Source organism: Rhinichthys klamathensis, unplaced genomic scaffold (genome assembly GCF_029890125.1).
Source record: "Rhinichthys klamathensis goyatoka isolate OS25496 unplaced genomic scaffold, OSU_Roscu_1.1 h1tg000395l_1, whole genome shotgun sequence".
In the NCBI taxonomy this organism is placed as follows: domain Eukaryota; kingdom Metazoa; phylum Chordata; class Actinopteri; order Cypriniformes; family Leuciscidae; genus Rhinichthys; species Rhinichthys klamathensis.
The window spans coordinates 936,061-958,465 of record NW_026606897.1 but is presented as its reverse complement, the minus strand read 5'-3'; the positions used below and the strand labels follow the sequence as shown (position 1 = coordinate 958,465).

Sequence of the window (22,405 nt, the reverse complement as noted above, 5' to 3'; positions counted from 1 at the left end):
AAAACATATGTTGTATAGTGTGCAGTCTGAATGCAATCCCGACGTACTATATTCCCCATGTTGCCATTGACACGTGACTTATGGCATCAGTTGCATTGCTTCACTTCCATTCACGACTTCTCTCCTGCGGCCTCATGGGATAGTTTCCATGGGTGTGTCTCAATCAGCTCCCTAGTTCAACAGTCAGGGCACTGATCAGACAGTCGGTTATTTTAAGAGCTGTCTCAATCGCAAAATGCTTCCAGTGCACTGAAACCTTCGCTCCCTAAAAAGTCCCACAATGCACCGTGAAAACCAGGGAGCATCAATGCTCGCATGTTCTCTTACTGGAAATTCTGAAGAGTGAAACATAAATAGTGTGAGCCAACACTACACATAACGTTGTATTTCGGCATAAACATACATCACTAGACAGTTAGCCTAGTGAATATAGCTAACATTTATAGCTGAAATGTTGTAAATGGATATGTAACAATCAAAGTATCATAATGTTCTTTTAAATAAACAATTAATGTCAGCAAGATTTCTGTGCGGCTGTTGTTACCAGTAGAAAGTTGTACATTTGAGGACATTGCCTAGAGCCTTCACTGTCCCAATGTGTAGTGAGTGAGTCAGGGTCCTTACCACCAGTCCCCGAATTCGTGTAGCCTATGCAATATACTGATTCACAACCTAGGGAGCTGATTGAGCCGCAGCCCATCATATGCACATCAGAATCTCACTGGAAGCAGTAGGTCCTCCGAGTACTGTGTACTTACTGTCATATTCTGACAAAGGGATCATCTTTTATTTAAGACACCAGAAGTAGGCTAATTGTAAAATGGGGCCTCAGTAAAGCTGTCACTTTGTTGGACAAAATCACCCTTTTATGTTTAAACATAAATGAATATATGACAAAGAATATTCCAGTTAGCCTACTTTACCTGCAGTAAAAAAAAAAATGTTTATGGGAATGGTAATTTGCCTATTTGAGGGTTAATATCTAAATCTTAAAATTGACGTTATTTTTAACAAATTGTCAGCATAGAAAAAACAAGAATGATAATTCTCTGTAAACTGACAGGACATCTTCCAAAAAACGTTTCAGACGTGTTCCCCAGTAGCCTACTCACCGTTAAGTCCAGTCATTAAGACCTATCGGGAACGAAAGGAAAAGGCGAAACGAATAGGCGAAGAATTAACTGAACTGTGAACACCATATCTTTAGGCTACTTTCCCTCCGCTTCTACTCGGTCATTCTTTGAAGCGCTATGATCATTGTATGCGAGGGAAGTCTCCATTTGTTGCTCTCTGAAGTCTCGAGACCCCATACTGAGTTTTACGACGTTACTTAAACCCCCCTCAGACCTGAAACGTCTGTTGTGTCTGTTTTTATCTCAAAGTCTTAACTGAAGCCTCTACTGAACAAAATGGGGGAAACAGAATAGGCACACACATTTGAACAGAAAATATCAACACATTTTTTAAAATGCAAAAACAATATTTCAAAATATTTGTGCAACATCTCTATATCTAATATGACCATGTAATAAATGAGCACTATATGAGACAGAAGAGTTTGACTTATCAACTTTTCTCCATCACGCGCCAGTCTGTCCAATCACAGAGCTCGTGCGAGTGAGGCTCTTTGTGTGCGCGCGTATATGGGGGTTTTATGTTCTCCCCCTTCAGTAAAAGCTATTTAGTCGACAGCTGACCGCGACCACAGCAGCAGTCGAGTGAAGGATCGGCACTAACAAGCAGATTAGACTGCGGAGACAGAAGAAAGATGATGTTGTGAACTTTTAAAGCTTCCTACGAGGATTATCCGTATTTACTGTTACAGCGCTGTTCAGTGGAAGTCTCGAAGAAAAAAAGACGGTTCATATGGAAGAGAGTACGAGATACGTTCAACAGCTGCTCTATATGTCTTATGTTTATACTTTGTCGTTATGAACATTAGTGTGTTTTGAGCACAAGAGACTCGTTGCATTATTTATTTCCCAAACACTGAGGGAAAGTCCTGAAGACGATGAAGGAAGCGATGGCAGCACTTCAACTCTGTGTGTTTATTTTGGCCGTAAAGGTGAGTTATTCTGCACTATTTAAGACTTGTAAACTTGTAACAGTTCGTTTCGCTTTTTATTTAATTTCTGATGCATGGCTGTAAATAGTTTTAACTTTTCATATTTTCCGACATAGTGTCTTTCCAGTTACTTTTTTAATTAGGGGAGCCCGGGAGGGTTGTAACCTTGTAACACTGTTTGCTAAGGTCTGTAACTGATGTTCTTGCGCGCCATGTATCTAAAACTTGATTTAGTATGCCCATGTTTTTAAGCTACATATTTAAGTAGTTTAGAAATCTTTAAAAAACGTATCCCTAAACTGTGTCAATTAATGTGAAGTACAAAAAGTGCCTGTTGTTATAACCTCTAACGTTACCCGGTTACGCAGTAACATCAAATTTAGGCTACATGTTCAAACTACAAACACCCACCCTCTTTTCATTGTAAACTTTTTAATTTAAACATAGAAAAAAAATCTAATTTAAAATAAATTCTGAAACAAATAGGAATAGAAACTTTTTTTAATTGGAGCTTACAACAATTAAAAAACATATATTGACTGACTTTTCTACACTTCGGAAAGTGTTACACATTAAACAAGAGAAACTGATTCAGATGACACTTTATTTAGCATCCATTAACATTTTCACAACAAGTCAGGCATCCAATTTTACTTTTTTTAGATCAAACTAGCAGGTTAAGAAAGAAATCTTGGCTAAATTCTAATTGGTTAAACTGAAGGTGTTACAACTCAACTGCATTCCAACACTCCCTGTTCTCCCTGAACTAGCATGTTAGTCTGTCTGAGAATTGCAGTTTTATATTATGCAGAATGTTATTGGTAAGTGTGTGGAGCATGTATTTCTTTTTATGATTATTTTTTAATAAATCCTGGGTGTTTCCTGGCACAAAAGCAAAGACAGGAAAGTAACACCCTGTGTCTCTCTGGGACCTGCATAGCATAACTTTATTGTTTTTCTTTCACACTTAGTGCAATATCCTGCAGTTGTTCTCAGTGGGTATAAAATGTTGAATATTTACCATCCAATTGGAAAGTTTTCCAAATTATAAATTATGCTCAAAGAAATACGCCCTGCAGATGTCAAAGCAGAGACAAATGGCCCTGTGATTTATTCCCGTTTATCCGAACACCAAAATAAAAAGCTGCTTTTTCACTCTAAATTAAAACTGTTAATCACAAAACGACTGATTCATTTGTGCTGACGAATTCAAAACCCAAACGATGAACGTTTTTTGCTTGATGATTTTGCACCCTTTTCAGGTCAGTGGTAGTTAATGCATTAAATACTTCTGGCCTGATCCAGAACCATGTCTCCTGGTGTGTTCAAACAGTCTGTGGGGGAGCCAGGGATAGCAGCAGACCCCCACCCCCCACCCCACCCGTTGGTTGATAGGCAACCACAGCTTAAGATCTGCAGGGGCCCGGGATATCCGGAGCATTGTAATTATCATCATTTTCTCTTGGTCTGTGGAGAACGAGGGGGTATAAATCGCAGCTCAGTAATTTGACTTTCCATTTAGCCACATCACTTTACTTCTTTCGGTTGGGGCCAGAATTGCGGTTTTCCTCTTGAACTCACAACCTCCTTTTTTTCCTCCTTCCCTTTCTCTTGTTCCCTGCTCGTTTCGATAGAGAAGTCTTTGTCAACTTTTTGACTTTTTGTCAAACTGACACTTTTGTAAATGATCTTGAAGTTGTACAGGCCCGAGGCCGTGTTTAGCCTGTTGTGAAATGGATCTTCTGCTACTGTTGGCTGCGGGAGATAAGATAGCGGTCAGTCTCAGTGGATGTCTGTGGTTGTATGTTTGGCCAGAAGGAGTGAGGGGTCAATCCCTGTTGCCTTTAGGGGCTCATAGCTCCTTTCATGTTCTCATAATTCAGACTGCTCTTTCCAAACTCGCTCATGGCAGCACAGATGTGCTTGCTTATACTATATCATACACAGCATTGGACTTAAAGGCATAGTCAACCGACCCAAACAAATATTACTTACTTCCAGGGTTCCAGACTGCGACCAAATTGGTCGCATATGCGACCGTTTTTTGAGAATGTGCGAGTTAAAATTGTATGTGGTCGCATTTGTGCGAGTGGACGCTCGCGCAACAGAACGCCGTTGTATCAGCTGCTGCAGTCCGTAACTTATGTTCAAAATGAACGAGTACATCATGAATCCATTTTCCAAACCGTGTTTTTGATTTATCCTGAATCCCTACGGTACGCTTATAATAAGTGTTTATATTCTGACTATTTTTTTATCCCGGGCTCTGCTGCGGAGTTGCCCAGTGCCTGCGTGACTCGCCATAGACATTAACGGTAATGCATACATTTGAATGTTTAATGATTTTTAAAAGATAGAAAGATGATGCTGATAGATAGATAGATAGATAGATAGATAGATAGATAGATAGATAGATAGATAGATAGATAGATAGATAGATAGATAGATAGATAGATAGATAGATAGATAGATAGATAGATAGATAGATAGATAGATAGATAGAATATAATTCAAATGTAAATAGATAGATGTATACACTCTAAACAATGCTGGGTTGTTTAAACTCAAATTTGGGTCAAATATGGACAAACCCAAATGTTGGGTTAAAAATGTAATTAAAAATTTCAACCCAACTTCAACTTTCACTTCCAACTGTAATTTTTTTTTATTACATTTTCATCCCAACATTTGGGTTTGTCCATATTAGACCCAAATTTGGGTTGAAACAACCCAGCATTTTTTAGAGTGTATAATTCAAATGTAAAATGCTTAAAATTACAGATTAAAATTACTGTCCAAAATCCACGAAAATCCTGAAATTTGGCAATGATAATTATCATATATTACATGTGTTTTTTTTAATATAATATATTACAGGTATTTATGCTGCAACCCAGAAAGCCTTTGCTAGCCTTGGTCCATTAAAACCACTATTCATCAGCATGCATTGATTAACCCCATGGCATGTAGCAAAAAAAAAAAGGTGCGACCAAATCATATGCTGGTGCGACCAACTGAGAAAGTTGGTAGCACCAGTGCAACCAGTGGAAAAGTTAGTCTGGACCCCTGCTTACTTCACCTTCATGTCATTCCAAATCAGTATGACTTTCTTTGTTCTGTAAAGAAGATGATATTTTGAAAAACGTCTCTACGGTTTTTGTCCATACAATGAAAGTTAATGGGGTACGATGTTGTCTTTTTGACCCGACTGACTTTCATTGAATGGACAAAAATAGTTCTTTAAAACATCTTCTTTTTGTGTCCCGAAGGCCATACAGGTTTGGAAGGACTATTAAATGATGATTGAATTAACATTTTTGGGTGGACTATCCCTTTACGAAATACCCCATCATTCAGTGTGTGGGGCATTATGAAGTGTGGCATCTAGACTGACATTGTCTCTCAGAAAAGGGAACGAAATGTTTGGGTAGATCAAAGATGTTTTGTGTGAATTCGTTTCATTCATATGCATTATCTCTCTTGTGGAATCAGCACTGACGTGTCTGTATTCATGCCCACCCCCGTCCCTCCTCAGAGCACTACATTCCTGCTCTGCCCAAATGTTTATGGGTGTAGTGATATATCATTTGTCCCCACTTTGTACATTCTATTTAGCTAGACTTAGGTACAAATTATATGGTGAGATATTGTCATCATTGAGGATGTTAAGTTCCCCTCAGCTTACTTTGTTTGGTTAGTATTAAACACCACATTAGGAAAACTGTGCATTCCAATGGTACTGCTCAGAAATGTCTCTGTCTATACCCATCTTTTCAAGAAATAATGTATACTTATTTATAGGACCCCTCCCCCAAAAGCTTTTTCCAATTAGTTTTAATTCAAACAGTACCTGTCAAAAGTTTACTTAGGAATGCCAAGGCTGCATTTGTTTAATCAAAAATACAGTAAAAACATCAATAATATTGTTAAATATTATTACAAATTAAAATAACTGTTTTCTTTTTGAATATATTTTAAAAGTAATTTATTCCTGTGAAACATTTAACATTACTGTATTTTTGAAGAAATAAATGTGGCCTTGGCAAGCATAAGAGACATCTTAAAAACAACAGTTTCCCAACTTTGGACAGGTACTATAGAACTGTTCAAAAGTTTTGGGTTTGTAAGATTTTTCAATAATTCAGTCTCTTATGCTTGCCAAGACTTTTTTTTTTTGATATTATAATATTGTGAAATATTATTACAATTCAAAATAACTATTTTATTTGAATATACACTACCGTTCAAAAGTTTGGGATCGGTAAGATTTTTAATGTTTTTAAAAGAAGTCTCTTATGCTTACCAAGGCTGCATTTGATTAAAAATACAAAAAAAATACAAAAAAACAGTAATATTGTTAAATATTATGACAATTTAAAATAACTGTTTTCTATTTGAATGTATTTTAAAATGTATTTTATTCCTGAGATGCAAAGCTTCAAAGAATCCTGATTTTATTTTTTTTACATAACTATTTTCAACATTGATAATAATAATAAATGTTTCTCGAGCAGCAAAGCAGCGTATTATAATGATTTCTGAAGGATCATGTGACACTGAAGACTGAAGTAATGCTACTGAAAATTCAGGTTTGCATCAGGATTAAATTATATTTTATATATTCAAATAGAAAACAGTTCTTTTAAATTGTAATATTTCACAATATTACTGGGGGTGTTTTGTATTTTTAATCAAATAAAGGCAGCCTTGGTGAGCATAAGAGACTACTTTTAAAAAGATTAAAAATCGTACCGATCCCATACTTTTGAACGGCAGTGTATATATTAAAATGTCATTTATTCCTGAGATGGCAAAGCTGAATTTTTCAGCATCATTACTCCAGTCTTCAGTGTCACATGATCCTTTCAAAAATCATTCTAATACGCTGATTTGCTGCTCAAGAAACATTTCTGATTATTATCAATGTTGTGCTGCTTAATATTTTTGTGGAAACTGTGATTCTTTCATGAATAGAAGGATCAAAATGGCTGAATAAAAGTAATAATTTCTTTAAAAAAACTAAAATCTTACTGACCCCAAACCTTTGAACGGAATATATATTTTATTTATTTACTTTATTTATTTATTTATTACTTCAACTACCATGGACATCGAGGAGGCATTTCCTTAATATCAAAATCTGTGGTTCAACAATATGGGATTTTTTACATGGCACATTCTTAAACATTTAAATTCAGTCCCTTTCAATGTATTGAATATTTGGTTAATCGCTACTCAGCTTTACTTCTTTGCAAAGATCCTGGTGTTTCAACAATAGGCAAGTGTGGCTGAAATGCAGAATAAAGGTGCTCTTTTTACTCACAAAGTGAAGGTTGTTGCCCTGTGGGCTGCTGTGTACAAATGTGTATTAGTGTTTAAATGAGATTATGAGCTTGTGCGCTCATTCAACAGGTTTACACACGCTCTCTTGTCCCAACAGAGATCAGAGAGAAGAAGAGCGAGACATCAGAGAGGCTGTGTGGGTTTTTGCTTTCCCTCTTTGGAGGAGCTTTACATGTTAGGCATCTGTTGGCTCTTGTCAGAGCCCCAGGGGGCAGTTGGGAAGCAGAGGGGGTGTGTGGGGGGTAATTTTCCTAAACATATGCATGTTTAAGATGCCGCAGAACTGACCTCCTCTATCACACCTGCAGAGCTGCGGGAACATCAAAGTCTTTTCTCTTACCCAAACAGACGCACTCACACACATCACACCCTCCCCTGAGGTCTCGAGCTGCACCGCTGTCCTCACTGCTGATGCCTCTGTTTGAACTGGGTGCAAATACACATAATGTTCCATTCCCATGAACGAGGAGTCTTTTTAAACATCCCCTAGTCACGCTCTAACCGCCTCATTCTTAATAACGTATTTTATAGTTGTTTGAAAGGGTGTGTTGTTACACGCAGTCACTAGTATTTATACCCCAATTGGGGTGGTAAAGTCACACAGACTCCGTAAAGGATTAGTTCACTTCAGAATTAAAATTTCCTGATAATTTAGTCACCCCCACGTCATCCAAGATGTTCATGTCTTTCTTTCTTCAGTCGAAAAGAAATTAAGGTTTTTGAGGAAAACATTCCAGGATTTTTCTCCATATAGTGCACTTTAACGGTTATGTAATGTATTTTATTTGATGTATGCCTATTGACAACTGGCCAGGGACTACAGCTGGAAATTAGCCGTAGAGGCTAAAACTACTCTTTTTATCAAAAGGGACTGTCCACGTCATTATAAACTAAACTAAACTAAACTAAACTAAACATAATATTACTGTTCTAATATCTATAATGCAAAATTGTGTTTGTGTATGTGTGTGTGTGTGTTAGAAAACATAGCGCCCCTTTCACATATGTCAGTGTCAGTCTCTTAATGAAGATGTACTCCACCAGGCTTATATTGTTTAGAACTTTATAATCTTCTTTACCTATAATCTTTATAATCACCATTTATATGGTTTTTACAGTTTTGTATTTATTCCACACATTCTTTGAACATAACTGTCTGGCTGAAGATCAGTATATCTTCTTGTTTCTGCTCTGGTGACGTCCTCAGTAGAGAGACTGAGAGAGTTCCAAAAAATGACAGTCATTCTGTGTCCTAGGGTTGTCTTTTATGTCGCTGAGAGCAAAATAATGCTACACATTCCATTGAATTATTCTTGCTAATTTGAATTTGACATGTGCTTGTATGTTTTGCAGGTGGCTTTTGGCAAGGTCTGTATCAGTGAGCAGTTCACAAAAACAGGAGAATGTTGCAGCATGTGTCCTGCGGGCTCTGGCTTGGCAACCAACTGCGGCCAGGAAGACACCAAGTGTAAGCCGTGTAAAGATGGTGAGTGTTTTTAAAACACACTTTGAATAAATGCCTAAATGTGAGTTTTGTTGTTTTTTGCAAATGTTTACATTCATATTCTTGATAAAAATCATCACTTTAAATCTCTCCCAGGCGTGTCGTTCTCAGACTCTGAGAGTCTTTCAGCCTGTCGACTGTGCGCCCGCTGCCCTTCTGGCATTCCTGAACTGGCTCGCTGCACGCTCACTCAGGATACCCAGTGTGACTGCGGTGAGGGTTTCTTCCTGTGGCGGGATGGAAACAGCACAAGCTCGCTGTGCGCGGCCTGCAGCATGTGTGTGCATGGAAGTGGAGTGGCTCGGGAATGTGGTCCGCTGGGAAATACCGTATGTGAGCGGTGTAAACCAGGGACTTACTCAAGGGAGAGGAGCGACTGGAAACCCTGCGTGCCATGTTCGCGCTGTAGTGACGAAGAGGTGGAGATCAGATCCTGCCAGCCGGATTCTGACACCGTCTGTATGGGTGAGTGTTTTGTTCATTAAATTCTAGTTTTTCCCAAATCGTGCAGCCCTTAAAACAGGGTGATTCAACCGTCCTGATATCATAATGAAGACAAAACCCTTATTAAAAGGATGAAAAGATAACCTTAAGTAATTTGCCGTTCATATTTTATTATTTCATTAAAAACTGTGCAACTGTTGTGTTAAAATATTATAAATATTTAAAAAACATTTTTCTGTAAACTGAAAAACAGGTCATATGATCAAAATACATAAAACAAAAAATATATACGGTATATATCATAGAGCCTGCCCCTACAGACAATATCATATTAGCAAAAATGTTAGATTATTTGACCTTTTTATAACATGACAAGGTAAGTTCAATATATATATATATATATACATATTACAATATGGTATAAACCCCTAATAACATAATGATATTTATAAATATAGAATTCATGGAATTTGTAAAATATACAGTTTAGTTTGAAACAAATATAATATCGTTTAAAAAATTTGTTTTACATATTTACATACTTTTTCAAGTTGATTGTACTGAAATGTGTGTTGGCAGTGCCTGTACACAACCATCATATAATGATAAAAATCTATCCAGTGTTTTTGTTTTAATCTCCTTATATGTTTTCCCCTGCCTCAAATCGAGCCGTTCGACCGTGTGACGTCACACGGTCGGACGCCCCTCCGACGATTGTTCATTGACAGCAGCGTTTCAACACAGACCCGCCCTGAGCGAGCTGTCATCAAAGTCCGTCATTGTTGATACGCTGGAGCAGAATGGCGTCTAAGCGGTTGTGGTGTTCTGTTCTTGGGTGTAATAACGAACACAGCAGTCATTTTGATGTTCCTAAATCTGAACCGCTGAAGACGCAGTGGCTGAGTTTTGAGAATATTCCCCATGAGCAACGTCAATGCTTTCATGTTTGCGTGATTCGCGAATCTTTTCCCACCAGACTGCTTTATAAACGAGGATCAGTATAAAGCTGGTTTTGCTAAGAAGCTGCTCCTGAAAAAAGAATCGGTACCAACTATTCATGTTTCTGCTGCAACTCCAGAAGAAGTGAGTGTAAAATTGTATTAACCTTTATATTAATCTTTGCAAATCGCTTGCACGCTTCACGATGAATGGGACTAAGGATTACACTCAGGGTACATTACGGCATGTTTTCTATGTACGACGTTCTCAATATAATTCATAATCCCACGTTTATAATGAACACAGGGTTTCCGCGGGGTCTTAAAAAGTCTAAAAAAGTCTAAAATATAGTTCCTTATTTCGCTAGTCCAAATATAATTCACTTTAATTACGACTACAAAATAGACCAACATGCAACAGCCAATCAGCTTTGTGCATCCATCTAAATTCTAAGCTGTCTTCAGTACTGTTCAGTTTGAATAAATTAATTTACTTTGCAAGTAATTTTGAGACTCTGCGTTTCCTTTGTACGTTTTTTTATTTTATGTCGTGACATATAGGTCTTAAAGGTGCCCTAGAATGTTTTTTTTTATTATTTTATAATGTTTCCTGGGTTGCCCTTATAATGTTAGTATGTTTTTTAGATCAAAAATAATCATAATTTAGAAATAAATGGCATTTTTCCTAGCCTGCTTGTAGCCTCTGATTTGAACACTCTGTTTGAAGGGGCGTGTCTGCTGTGGGATTCAGTGTAACCGCGGCCACTGCTGTGATTGGCTGACATGCTTGCATGTGAAATAGCTACGCATTACATGTGAAACTCTCTCGAATACTTTTACTACTGCTATTATACGTTTTTACTATAACAGCTATCGAGATTAACGAATCGTGAGATGTTTTTAATTAAAGTATTTCGATCTATTCCCATCACATAAAATGTTGCCGTGATGAGCATTGAGCAGATGACAGTCTGTTGATCGCGAGAATGAAGATCTTATCATTGCAAAGCAGTTTCTGCACTCTCTAAAGCTTTCACCAATGCACACACGATGATGTAAATACAGTAAGAGCTTCGTTGTGCAGTAACGTGCGTCATTGATTTCATAACGAGTTTGGTAAGTGTCAAACTCGCGCTGTGTGGAAAGATTGTTCTTTGATCGCTTTCTGTATATAATTTGTTCACAATTTAAATACGATTATTTTCATCCTACTAAAAGAAACGATGTGAAGCTGATATTTTAGTCACTGGCTTGACTTACTGATGCATAAACAGTATTGAACGATTTTGAGAGAAAGATTACCTGTCTGAACTTGAACAATTACACATCAGAAAGTGTTGCTTGGTAGCTCGATCCGAGGCCAGCTCTGTATTGGCCCAAGTTGAGGAAACAGTCGGTGAAATGTTTGAAAATTTCCAGAGAAAATAAAATTAACCCATTGTTTCTTCAGAGGCTCAGATGAAGGAACTAAAAAAATACTTTTGTGTTCATGTGTACATCCACACTGAGCAACTGCCATGCTTCGGCTGCGCAGTTCCGCCTGGCATTGAGGGCTGGCATAAGCAAATATTTGGAGGCGTACATATTAATGATCCCGACTATTGCGTCACAGTCGGTATTGTGTGGAGAACCGACCGTTTTTCAGGGGTGTTTTTCATAAACGTGAATTAAATGAGAACGCGAAAACAGTCCAGTTTGAGATTCACTCTATGTCATGTCCATGCACTGAACTCTTGTTATTTGACTATACCAAGGTAAATTCAATTTTGAATTATAGGTCACCTTTAAATTTAATTCATAATGGTCTTAAAAAGGTCTTAAAAAGTCTTAAATTTGACTTTGTGAAACCTGCAGAAACCCTGGAACAACGGAGTTTGGAGTTATGGTTATTGTGTTATTACAAACTGAGTACGTATACATCAGTAAACACATAACGTTAGCGTTCGTACATCTCACTAAGTTACTCTACCCTGCCAGTACACAAAGATAGATCAAAGTGACATTACGTTAACCAACCATTCAGAAACGTCCTGTTCGAGCCTTAATTGTCGAACTTCTTTGCGGCCGTCATCTTGTTCCGGGTGCGACTCCGGTTCAAATTGATATGGTTGCACAGATGTGTCCTCAGAGACTCCCGCTGCCATTCTTACTCCAAAATATACCCTCAACTGTTGTCAAGGCAACACTCCACGTGCGTTGTGTCAAAACCTTTTTTTTTACAGTATATGGTCAAAACCAGTCAAAACGCCCGCAGAACAGAGGGGCGGAGTGAGATAAGCTCATTATCATTTAAAGACACATGCACTGAAACGGCGTGCTGAAAACAGAGCTGTTTTTGACCAGGTAAAATTAGTGTTTTCTTACAATACTAATGAGAATTTTTAATTAAAGTATATTACAAACTTTTCATTTAGACCCTAAAGAATCAAATTAACTTGTATGAAAATGGCATTATATGACCCCTTTAAATAATGATTAATGTGTGCACTCCCATGTATTCATGGTGTAAGGAAAAATACAACTTAGTACTTATTGTTTTGTCAAAAATGGTATAAATGTTTTTTAAAACCAGCATGAATATAAAGCATGAGTACATTTCTAAGAACTTGACCTGCTTTTTGAACTAGATTTTTAAAAGAAGTTTCCTTTTCCTGTATCTCGGACCTTTTATTTGTCATTAACACTGACTGTGTGTGAACGTAACCCGATATGCATGTGTGTTGTGGCTGAAGTTTGTGCCAAGCTATATATAAAAACATTTATGCATGTGTGTGTGAGTGTGTATGGTTAGATTTTTAACATGTGGCTGACACCTGTGTTCAGTCAGAGAGAAGCTTTTGAGAAAATGCAGCTTTCACTTTGACTTCAGATGTTCTGCTCATTCTTCAATGATCTTAGCAACAATCCAGTCATGATCAGATTAAGAAGATAAACACGTCACATAGATTTTGTTAGATCAAATATTAAATTGTTTCGCCTTTTTTATTTATTTATTTATTTATTTATTTTTTATAAACTGTCATTTAAAAAGTGGCATGTCCGCGTTGGATTGTGTGTTAAACTATGGCCTGAGGTGTGTTAAATCGGTTTGGAGGTTAACCAGCTGGTTAGTGGGTCGCATCCCACGTCGCCCTCTGTTCTCTGCAGGGTGGAGTGACCAGTTAGACCACTTGACCTGCCGAGGTCAGGGCAACCACACTGAGTGTTTGATCCGCACAGGCAGCCTGTGGGGTGTGTGTGTGTGTGTGTGTGTGTGTGTGTGTGAGAGAGAGAGTGAGTGGACAAAAGAATGCATGCATCTGTGTGATAGTGTGTGTGGGGTGGCCTCGCCTGCACGATCTATTTCAGGATGGAGGGTGGGAGGCATGAATCCTCCTGACCATTCCACACTTTTCAACATTTCGATCTGGTATTTAGTCTGTCAGCTGTGCCTGCACACACTGATGATGTGTTAATCACTCACAGCAGATGTGTGTCAGATGTGGGTTTCACGTGAAGGCTAAAATGAGCATCTGCATTTTTTTGCCATCTAGGTGATTGAATGCTCTAGGGGGTACTTGAGTGTGCTTCAAACGTCTAACTATTGTGAGTCTAATGAGTTTCACTTTTCTTTATGAAGACTGCACAACTACTCATTTAGTTCAACTACCAGAGGAGTATATATGTATGCATTTTTCAGATTATATCTATTCAGTTTATATATATATATATATTTATGGTGTGACGAGACACGTATCTCACGAGACGAGACACGAGATTGGGTTTACGAGAACGAGATGAGACTTTTGCAAAATTTTCAGAAATCCTCAATGACAAAATTCTTAACTGAAAAAATAGTATGCAGGTGCATTTTGAAATGTTTTAACTAATAATCTAATGCATGTAATTTCAGGTCTACTTTATGAGTATGAATTATCAAATGCATTGAAAGAAAACAATAGGCCTATGTCACGAAAAAATTTAAGACCGGAAGTACGTCTTTTAGTAGGGATACGGCTCATCCGGTTAGCTTTTCCTAGTCCGATAGATACCGCTGGACCAAATCTTCTATTGTTATACTGTAAAATAATTAAACTCAAAGTTATATTATAAAGTATAAAGTAAGACTGGGGAGAGTTTGCAACATTGCCAATTTCACCAATTAGTATTGAGCTACAGGGATAATTTCACATCAGTTCATTTCTTTTCTGGGAATCAAACTCATGACTGCTGGACACTAACAATCACTGCTAATACACACACACACTCTCACACTCACACAATGTGTCACACACTGAATCATTTCTGTGTGATGTTAATTCAGTTGATCTGAGGATCACTCAAGAACATCAGTTGGAAACGAGACCTGCCTTCCACAAACAGTTTCAAAATGCAAACTGCAAACGAAAGTGCTGCCCCGGAGAATATTAAAAGAAGGCCCCTCATCCCTCCTTATTAACCTAACCCGAGACTTGCGGAGTGTTTCGTCCTTCGGGAAAGCGTGAAAGCTGAGGTGTGGCTGTCTACGTCCTGATGCAGAGCCACCCGGTACACTACAACAACAGCTGCGGGTGTCGTTCGCCAGTAAGGTAAACGTTTCTATGGTAACAGTGAGTTGGACCAATCAGCAGACGTTGCTGCTACGCTTAGGATTGTGGGTAGTGTATTTTTTTCATAAGATCGCGGATAAAACATGTTTTTCTTAAAACAAGGTTGATTTCATACGAACTTATAGCTTCTAAAGGAGCAAAAACCTTTGTTTCACAACCTCATAGCTCGTGGTCAGTCTACCTCGGATGGTTTATGGCTGATAATCTAAATCCTTATCGAGAAATACTGTTGACCGGAAGTTCTGAATCCCTACTCCGCATTCCGGAAGCAAGAAGTGTGACATAGGCCTATATGCAACCACTGTAAAAGGTTTTTACTGACTGGCTTTTCTCCTGTATGATTTCACACGAGTCTCTTCAGACCTTACTGTACATTTATGTGCTTTCAGAACTTCTGATTGAGGCTGTGTGTGACCTAATTGAACGACTTTACAAAAATTGAACATAGAAATAAAAACAGTATAAATATCAAAAATGAATAACAGTTTTCTCTTAGTCTTATTAAGCGCAATGCTGCACTCAGTTGAGGCGAATCTGAGTGTAGCGGCTGAATATTCTATGCTTATTTCACCCTCACGCTACGCCATGGCGATATCGCGAGACAGCTTTTCACACGACGGGAAATCTCGTCACATTTTAGTCTCGCGAGATCTCGTGGCACGAGATCTTGTCACACCCCTAATATATATTGTATATATCACTGTTTAAAAGTTTGGGGTCGGTAAACTGTTTTTGAAAAAAGTCTCTTAGCTCATCAAGGCTGCTTTTTTTAATACAGTAATATAGTAAAAAATGTTAAATATGCTGATTTGCGGCTCAAGAAACATTTCTTATTATTAATGTTGAAAACAGTTGTGCTGCTTAATATTTTTTGGGAAACCGTGAAACAGTTTTTTCCAGATTTTATTTTAAATGGAATTCTTTTGAAAGATTATAAATGTCTTTACTATCATTTTTTTATCAATTTAATGCATCCTTATAGAATAAAATTGTTTTATTTATTTTTTTAATCTTTTGAACGGTAGTATATATAAAAGTTACTGGTATTTCAATATCTCATTTGTATATATAAAGCCAGTTCAAAATGATTTATTCTGTTAGATTTCTTTTTGCAGTAAAAGACCTCAGCATCCTGTCCCGGCCATCTGGTTCTGATGTACCGCGGGAATTTCCCCGATGGCCGACTCTGAGTGATGAAACCGAGAACAGGAGCAGCCCAGCACCAGGGTCCGGATCCCCTCGACTCACACCACAGGATCAAGGGGGCAACAACAACATCCTGGTCTACGTGTCTGTACTGGCTGCAGTGGTGCTCGGCCTCCTGCTCTACGTTGCCTACAAATGGTGAGGTCATATAGCGGTTTCAAGAAGAAAAACTATGCTTTACGAGAGGATTTACTTACAAATTCATTCTACTTGTATATGTAAGATATAGAATACCATAATGTGTCTGTTGAGTGAAATATTATTCTTGTAGGTTTTTACTGTATATAATAAGTGTGTGATTGGGGGTGTGTGTTCAGCTGGAAGTCATGTCAGCAGAAGCAGGCTCTGGTGAAAGCACGGGTTGGCGAGTTGAATAATGCCGGGGAAGGAGAGAAATTACACAGCGACAGTGGCGTGTTCCTGGACTGTCAAAGCCTTCAGGAAAGCCAGCCCAGCAAAGGTATGAGAGAACCGCTTAAACACATACACTGTCTAGGGCTGAGAATCCATACAGGTTTCCTGATTTGACTTGATTCTAGAAATCAAGACCGCAAACTTAAAACTATTTATTTAAAGAACTGACTCACAAGAGTCATTCGTTCTATTCATTTGCTGTTTTGAACGTCTAATAAGAATTATTTGTACTATTTATTCGTCTCTTTTTACTATTCATTAAAACAACCAGCTTAAACGAGTCATTTGTACTATTCATTCATCTTTTTGAACTGTTGATTAAAGGAACCATCTCATAAGATTCATTTGTACTATTCATTCGTCTTTTTGAACTGTTCATTAAAATAACTTGCTAAGTCATTTGTTCTATTTATTCATTTTTTTTATTAAAAGATCCAACTTTTAAGACTCTTTTTGGGAATCATCAGACTACAATGGTTGTGCGGGATTTTTTTTTTTTTTTTTTTTTTTTTATTCTCTAAAAATAACCAGTTCATAAGACAACATAAATCCAGCTACATTGGTCGCACAATTTGTTTTTGATTCACTAAAAAGAATCGGTTCAAAAGAGTCATTTGTTGGACAATTCGATTACACTGGTTATGGTGAATGTTTGTTTTTGCATGTATTTGGATGTATTGTCACTCTTAGGCCCTGTTTACAGCTGGTATTAAGATGCGTTTTGGTCAAACGGATCACAAGTAGACGAGGGAGACACATACCCGTTTATACCTGGTATTTTATGGTGCGTTCACGTGTTATGGAAAATATTATATTTTCCACTTGTGAACTTGTATTTACCAGTGTGTTGCGTTCAAGTGCTTTTGTTGTCGTAATGTGGTAAAAAGATGGAGATCCAGACCTGTTATTTAGCTAAAACTATTTTAGATTGCTTAAGTCATCTGCTACAGCAATAAAATGATTTATCAAAACTCAAACGGTAAATAATATGCTGTATATTTTCTAGATTATGAATAGTACAAATTTTTACCATTCACGACTCTCGCGTTGCTCTCCGCCATTTTGAAAAGGTCAAAGGTTATCTCATCTCGGCAACTCGTGCATCAAAATATTCTACGAGCTGCCCAGTGGAAAATACCACACGAGGGGGTGTTCATGTGCATTTTCCACGTCGGCTTTTGGTATTTACCATAATTACCATAGCACGTGAACGCACCTTTAATCCGTCTTTTTTGTCCACTTTCAAGCACTTCTGTCCTGATTTCTTCGAGGAGAGGGTCTATGTGTTGGTTTTTCAGATCTTTCGATCTAGTGGACAAAATAAGTTTGCGCAATTTACATATAAGTGCGCCCGGAGACGACTGAAAAACACACGGAGAGCAACAGCTTTCGCTTCTGCTCTGACAGCCGCAAGACCACACCGAACGCTGTGAGTGCGTGTTAGAAATCAGGAATGGTGAGAGAACATTGTGCTTGGTGCATTTTCGTCTTCAAACAAAACTTGGGTCTCCAGCCAACAAACTTTAAATCCTGTCTGGCTAGCGTGCTTCTCATAAAGTTTACGCGTTAGGTCAGTAAGTCATCCGATCAACCAAAACACACCTCAATACCAGGTGTAAACCGGGCCTTAGTAAGTTGCTTTTACTAAAAGTGTCTGCTAAATGGCTGATTAGTAATTATCTGATCGCTTTCTCATGCTCTCGGCAGGCAGCAAACGGGACAGCAAACAGGACACGCGGCTTTATGTGAACCTGCCTCCCCACAGGCAGGAGGAGGTAGAGGGGCTTCTCGCAGAGGGGGGCAGTCGGAGCTGGAGGCAGCTGGCCGCCACGCTCGGTTACGAACAGGACCGTGTGGACGTCTTTGGACGGGGCCAGGACCCCATCCACACCCTCTTAACTGATTGGGCCCAACAGGAAGGGTCAACGTTGGGCCTGCTCTGCTCCGCTCTGGCACGCATCGAGCGGCCGGACATCATCACCGCCCTCACCGCCACCTCTCAAGGAGTGTCAGTAGTCTGAATACTTGAATATGTTGCTTACGCCTTCGTGAAAGTGAAAGAGACTCTAAAATAATAGAGGAAGAGCATCAACCGACTCATTTTCGAAGGAGAATGCCTTGCAGCGTGCACTAAGACTTTGAAGAGCAGGATTGGACATAATAAGGGGTTTTATTAAACATACCGTTTCACTTATGAATTTTGTTTCAACAGCCTGAGATGTTCCGCCACCTCAGAACATTTTCTGCTCGAGACAGATGTTTCCTCCAGGATTCATGGGCAGTTTAAGCTTAATAAGATCTTCTTTGTAGTGTCAAAACAAACTCTGTTTTCTCCGAGACACATTCATGCTGAACAATTTCATTGTCAGTGTTTCGGGTGGTTTTGGTTTCAGCTGTGGTTGGTATCAAAGAACACGGACATTTCTGAACATTTCTGCGGTCTCATGAATGACAGTTTTCCATTTTTGTGGAATGGTATCATAGTGCCAGAGAAAGCATCATGTATGCGATTCAATCGTGCTTTTATATTTATATTTCAGTGCTTCTGTCATTCGAACAATGATCAACACCGAAGTATTCAGCTTTTATACTGTGGTTTGTCAAGGGCAATGTTACACTGTTGAGGTGTTTAATGATTTCCAAAGAGGAAAACCACTAAATGGGCTGCACAAGGGAGTTGTATATTCGAAAATATATAGATGTACAGTCGAGTTGCCTTAGCGAATGATCCTCTTTGATAAAGACAAAAGATGTGTCTCATTCACAATGTGCTTGGTTTGCACTTTAATCAACAATGCAACCTAAAAGCAAAGTTATGTTTTGTGTTTTATGTGAGAGAAAAACTCTGGTGCCTTTACTTTTAATGCTCAGGTTTGTGCTTTGCTGGTTTACTCTACCATGTATGTATTTTAGGGTCATTTCTGTATGTTAGTGCTGAGACTTGATGTTTCCGTGCTGAGAGGCTTTTCATATTAATAACATCCGTGTTATGTATCTATCACTTATGTTTGTCCTTTTTTAATAATGAAATATTGATGTTTAGAGGTATCTTTGTATTTTTAAAGAAAATAAATAATACATTGTGTGAGCAAATAAGTAGTATTGTATGACACTAATGATGTATATTGGTGCAGTGTTACAGTGAAAACAAGGAACCTGGAATTATCGAAAATATATTTTTCTGCACCATTAACCCAAACAGTCAAATCTGGTTATCCTCTTGTTAATTTAATCGTAATAATACACAAATCTCTTTCCTCTTCCTGTACATTTAAGCAACATGCTCTGAATAATAGTATTTCACTTTAAAAACATAGCAGAAGGTGGTGAAGCTGTTTCGTTTCGATTTTTTAGCTAATTGCTCAAATTGGCAAGAGAGAGAGCTGCGTGTAATGTAAATCTTTTTGAGAGCCAAAAAAGTTTGTTGTGTTAATGCCAACTCGACACCCAACCAAAAGCAGCAGTTTCTTGGCATTCAGAATTTCTGATGTAATGACAAGCGTTCACAATAGACTGCTTTGTTTACATAATACGCTCTTGCCTGTACATCTTTCTGTGATTTATGACAACTGTCAGGATTGTAAGAATGATTTAAACAGTGGGAAGTCAAGTCACCGAGCAATCATACAGATTGTTTCAAAGCAGCTTCACAGTGATTATAGGAAATTAATGGAACATAAATTGTTGGCTGTACAGCAGCTCTAGAAGAAAGTCATTGTCCGTTGATTGGTTAATTCCCATTGTAAAAAATCATTAGTCATTAGATACCCTTTTCAACTGAAAACAAAACTTTTAATGCGTTCTGGCTTTTCATTACACGACAACGAAGTTTTGGTGGCCTGAGAATGCAAATTTTGAAGTAGGTTTCACAGTGCAAGTTTTATGCGTAACAATACCGTTATCATCTTCGTGTAAACTTCAAAAACATGAATCTGTGAAAACGGCAAAGGCATGCATATTACGTCTTTAGTCTATAGGTATGCACGTTTGAATGCATATGGGTGTGGGCGTGTAGTCTTTCTTTACAAAGTGACATTGCCAATTACTTGTCTGGCATGCATAATACAGCGTTTTTAGTCGTGTCTGCGGATCCATGTGAACGGGAATCATTTTGATAACGTTTTCATCTGTACAGAGGGAAAGGGAAGGGGAGGAGGTCGAGGAGGCCTTTGCAGGGGATAGTGTAGTTGACTCTCTGCTGACACTTCAGGGCTGTGTTGTGGTCTACACAGGTCCTTCATCTGATCTGGATACGGCCCGGATACAGCTGACTACGGTAAACCTTGGGATAAACAGAGTGCATCAGGTGTTATGGGAAGTGTTCCTAGTTCTGGCTGATCTAATTTATCCAGCCTAACAATCATTTTACATGATGTGAATTATAGAAATTGTAAAATGTGTTATGTGTATTCCATGTTAAAGAGACGTGTTTTTAGTCTAGATTTAAACTGACAGAGTGTGTCTGCTTCCTGAACAATGCTAGGAAGACTGTTCCAGAGTTTAGGTGCTATATGGGAAAAGGATCTACCCCCAGTAGTTGATTTTGATATTCTAAGTATTCTCAACTGGCCAGATTTTTTGAGATCGAAACCATTTAGTGCTTTGTAAGTAATTAGCAAGATTTTAAAATGTATACAATGTTTAATAGGGAGCCAATGCAGTGTTGACAGAACCGGACTAATATGGTTATACATCCTGGTTCTGGTAAGAACCAAGAGCTGCTGCGTTTTGGACCAGCTGGAATTTGTTTTTATTAAGCGTACAGGGCAACCAGCCAGTAGAGCATTACAATAATCTAGCCTTGAGGTCATGAACGCATGAACTAACTGTTCCGCATTTGTCATTGAGAGCATATGTCATAGTTTAGATATATTTTTAAGATGGAAGAATGTGGTTTTACAGATGCTAGAAACGTGGCTTTCAAATGAAAGAGAGGTATCAAAGAGCACACCCAGGTTCCTAACCGACGACCAAGACTTGACAGAACATCCATCAAGTGTTGGACAGTATTCTAGGTTATTATGTGCAGAGGTTTTTGGTCCAATAATTAGAATATCGTTTTTTTTTCAGAATTAAGTAGAAGGGAAATTACTAGTCATCCAATTTTTTATAACAGCTATGCATTCCTTTAATTTTGCGAATTGGTCAATTTTATCAGGGCGCAAAGAAATATAGAGCTGAGTATCATCAGCATATCAGCGAAAACTAATGCCATGCTTCCAATGATATCTCCCAAGGGTAGCATGTACAGAGTGAACAGCAACGGTCCTAGTACTGAGCCTTGTGGTACGCCATACTGAACTTGTGATCGATATGACATCTCTTCATTTACTGCTACAAACTGATAACAGTCAGACAAGTATGATTTGAACCATGCTAATGCAATTCCACTAATGCCAACATAATTTTCGAGTCTATTTAAAAGAATGTTGTGGTCGTCGATAGTATCAAATGCAGCACTAAGATCCAGTAACACTAATAGAGAGATACAACCACGATCGGATGATAACAGCAAATCATTTGTAACTCTAATGAGAGCATTTGTAACTCTAATGAGAACCAAACAGTTGATGGGGCACAGTTTATTTCCATAGTATGGAGAAAAAAAAACTATGGATTGTGAGTCAATGGGGCCCATCAACTGTTTAGTTACAAACATTCTTCAAAATATCTTCTTTTGTGTTCCGCAGAAGAAAGAAATTCATACAGGTTTGGAACAACTTCAGGGTGAGTAAATGACAGAATTTTCATTTGTGGGTGAACTCTCCCTTTAAGGTAACAACTGCATGAAGGAAGCCTCCACAGAACTTCATTTGCCTATAGACAAGGTTGATGGGGAATTTTTTTTTTGGAAGAAATTATTCCATTTTATTAAAAAAATATATTTTCAACCCTATGACTT

At 38.2% G+C, this 22,405-nt stretch overlaps 1 protein-coding gene across 1 annotated transcript; it reads left to right on the top strand.

The window, feature by feature from the left end:
• The first annotated feature begins 1,659 nt into the window (after positions 1 to 1,659).
• On the top strand, positions 1,660 to 19,615 carry nradd (neurotrophin receptor associated death domain). Its single transcript, XM_056234488.1, has 6 exons — positions 1,660 to 2,065; positions 8,762 to 8,894; positions 9,009 to 9,377; positions 15,999 to 16,227; positions 16,407 to 16,549; positions 18,211 to 19,615. Exons 1-6 carry the CDS (start codon positions 2,012 to 2,014, stop codon positions 18,522 to 18,524), a joined length of 1,242 nt encoding a protein of 413 aa, XP_056090463.1. The 5' UTR covers positions 1,660 to 2,011; the 3' UTR covers positions 18,525 to 19,615.
• The last annotated feature ends 2,790 nt before the right edge of the window (positions 19,616 to 22,405 follow it).

Excerpts from the sequence above, each read along its gene's own strand:
- nradd (XM_056234488.1), top strand. The coding sequence starts at position 2,012 with ATGAAGGAAGCGATGGCAGCACTTCAACTCTGTGTGTTTATTTTGGCC. Across the intron at positions 2,066-8,761 it reads TGTTTATTTTGGCCGTAAAG|GTGGCTTTTGGCAAGGTCTG; the intron begins GTGAGTTATTCT and ends TATGTTTTGCAG. Across the intron at positions 9,378-15,998 it reads TTCTGACACCGTCTGTATGG|TAAAAGACCTCAGCATCCTG; the intron begins GTGAGTGTTTTG and ends TTCTTTTTGCAG.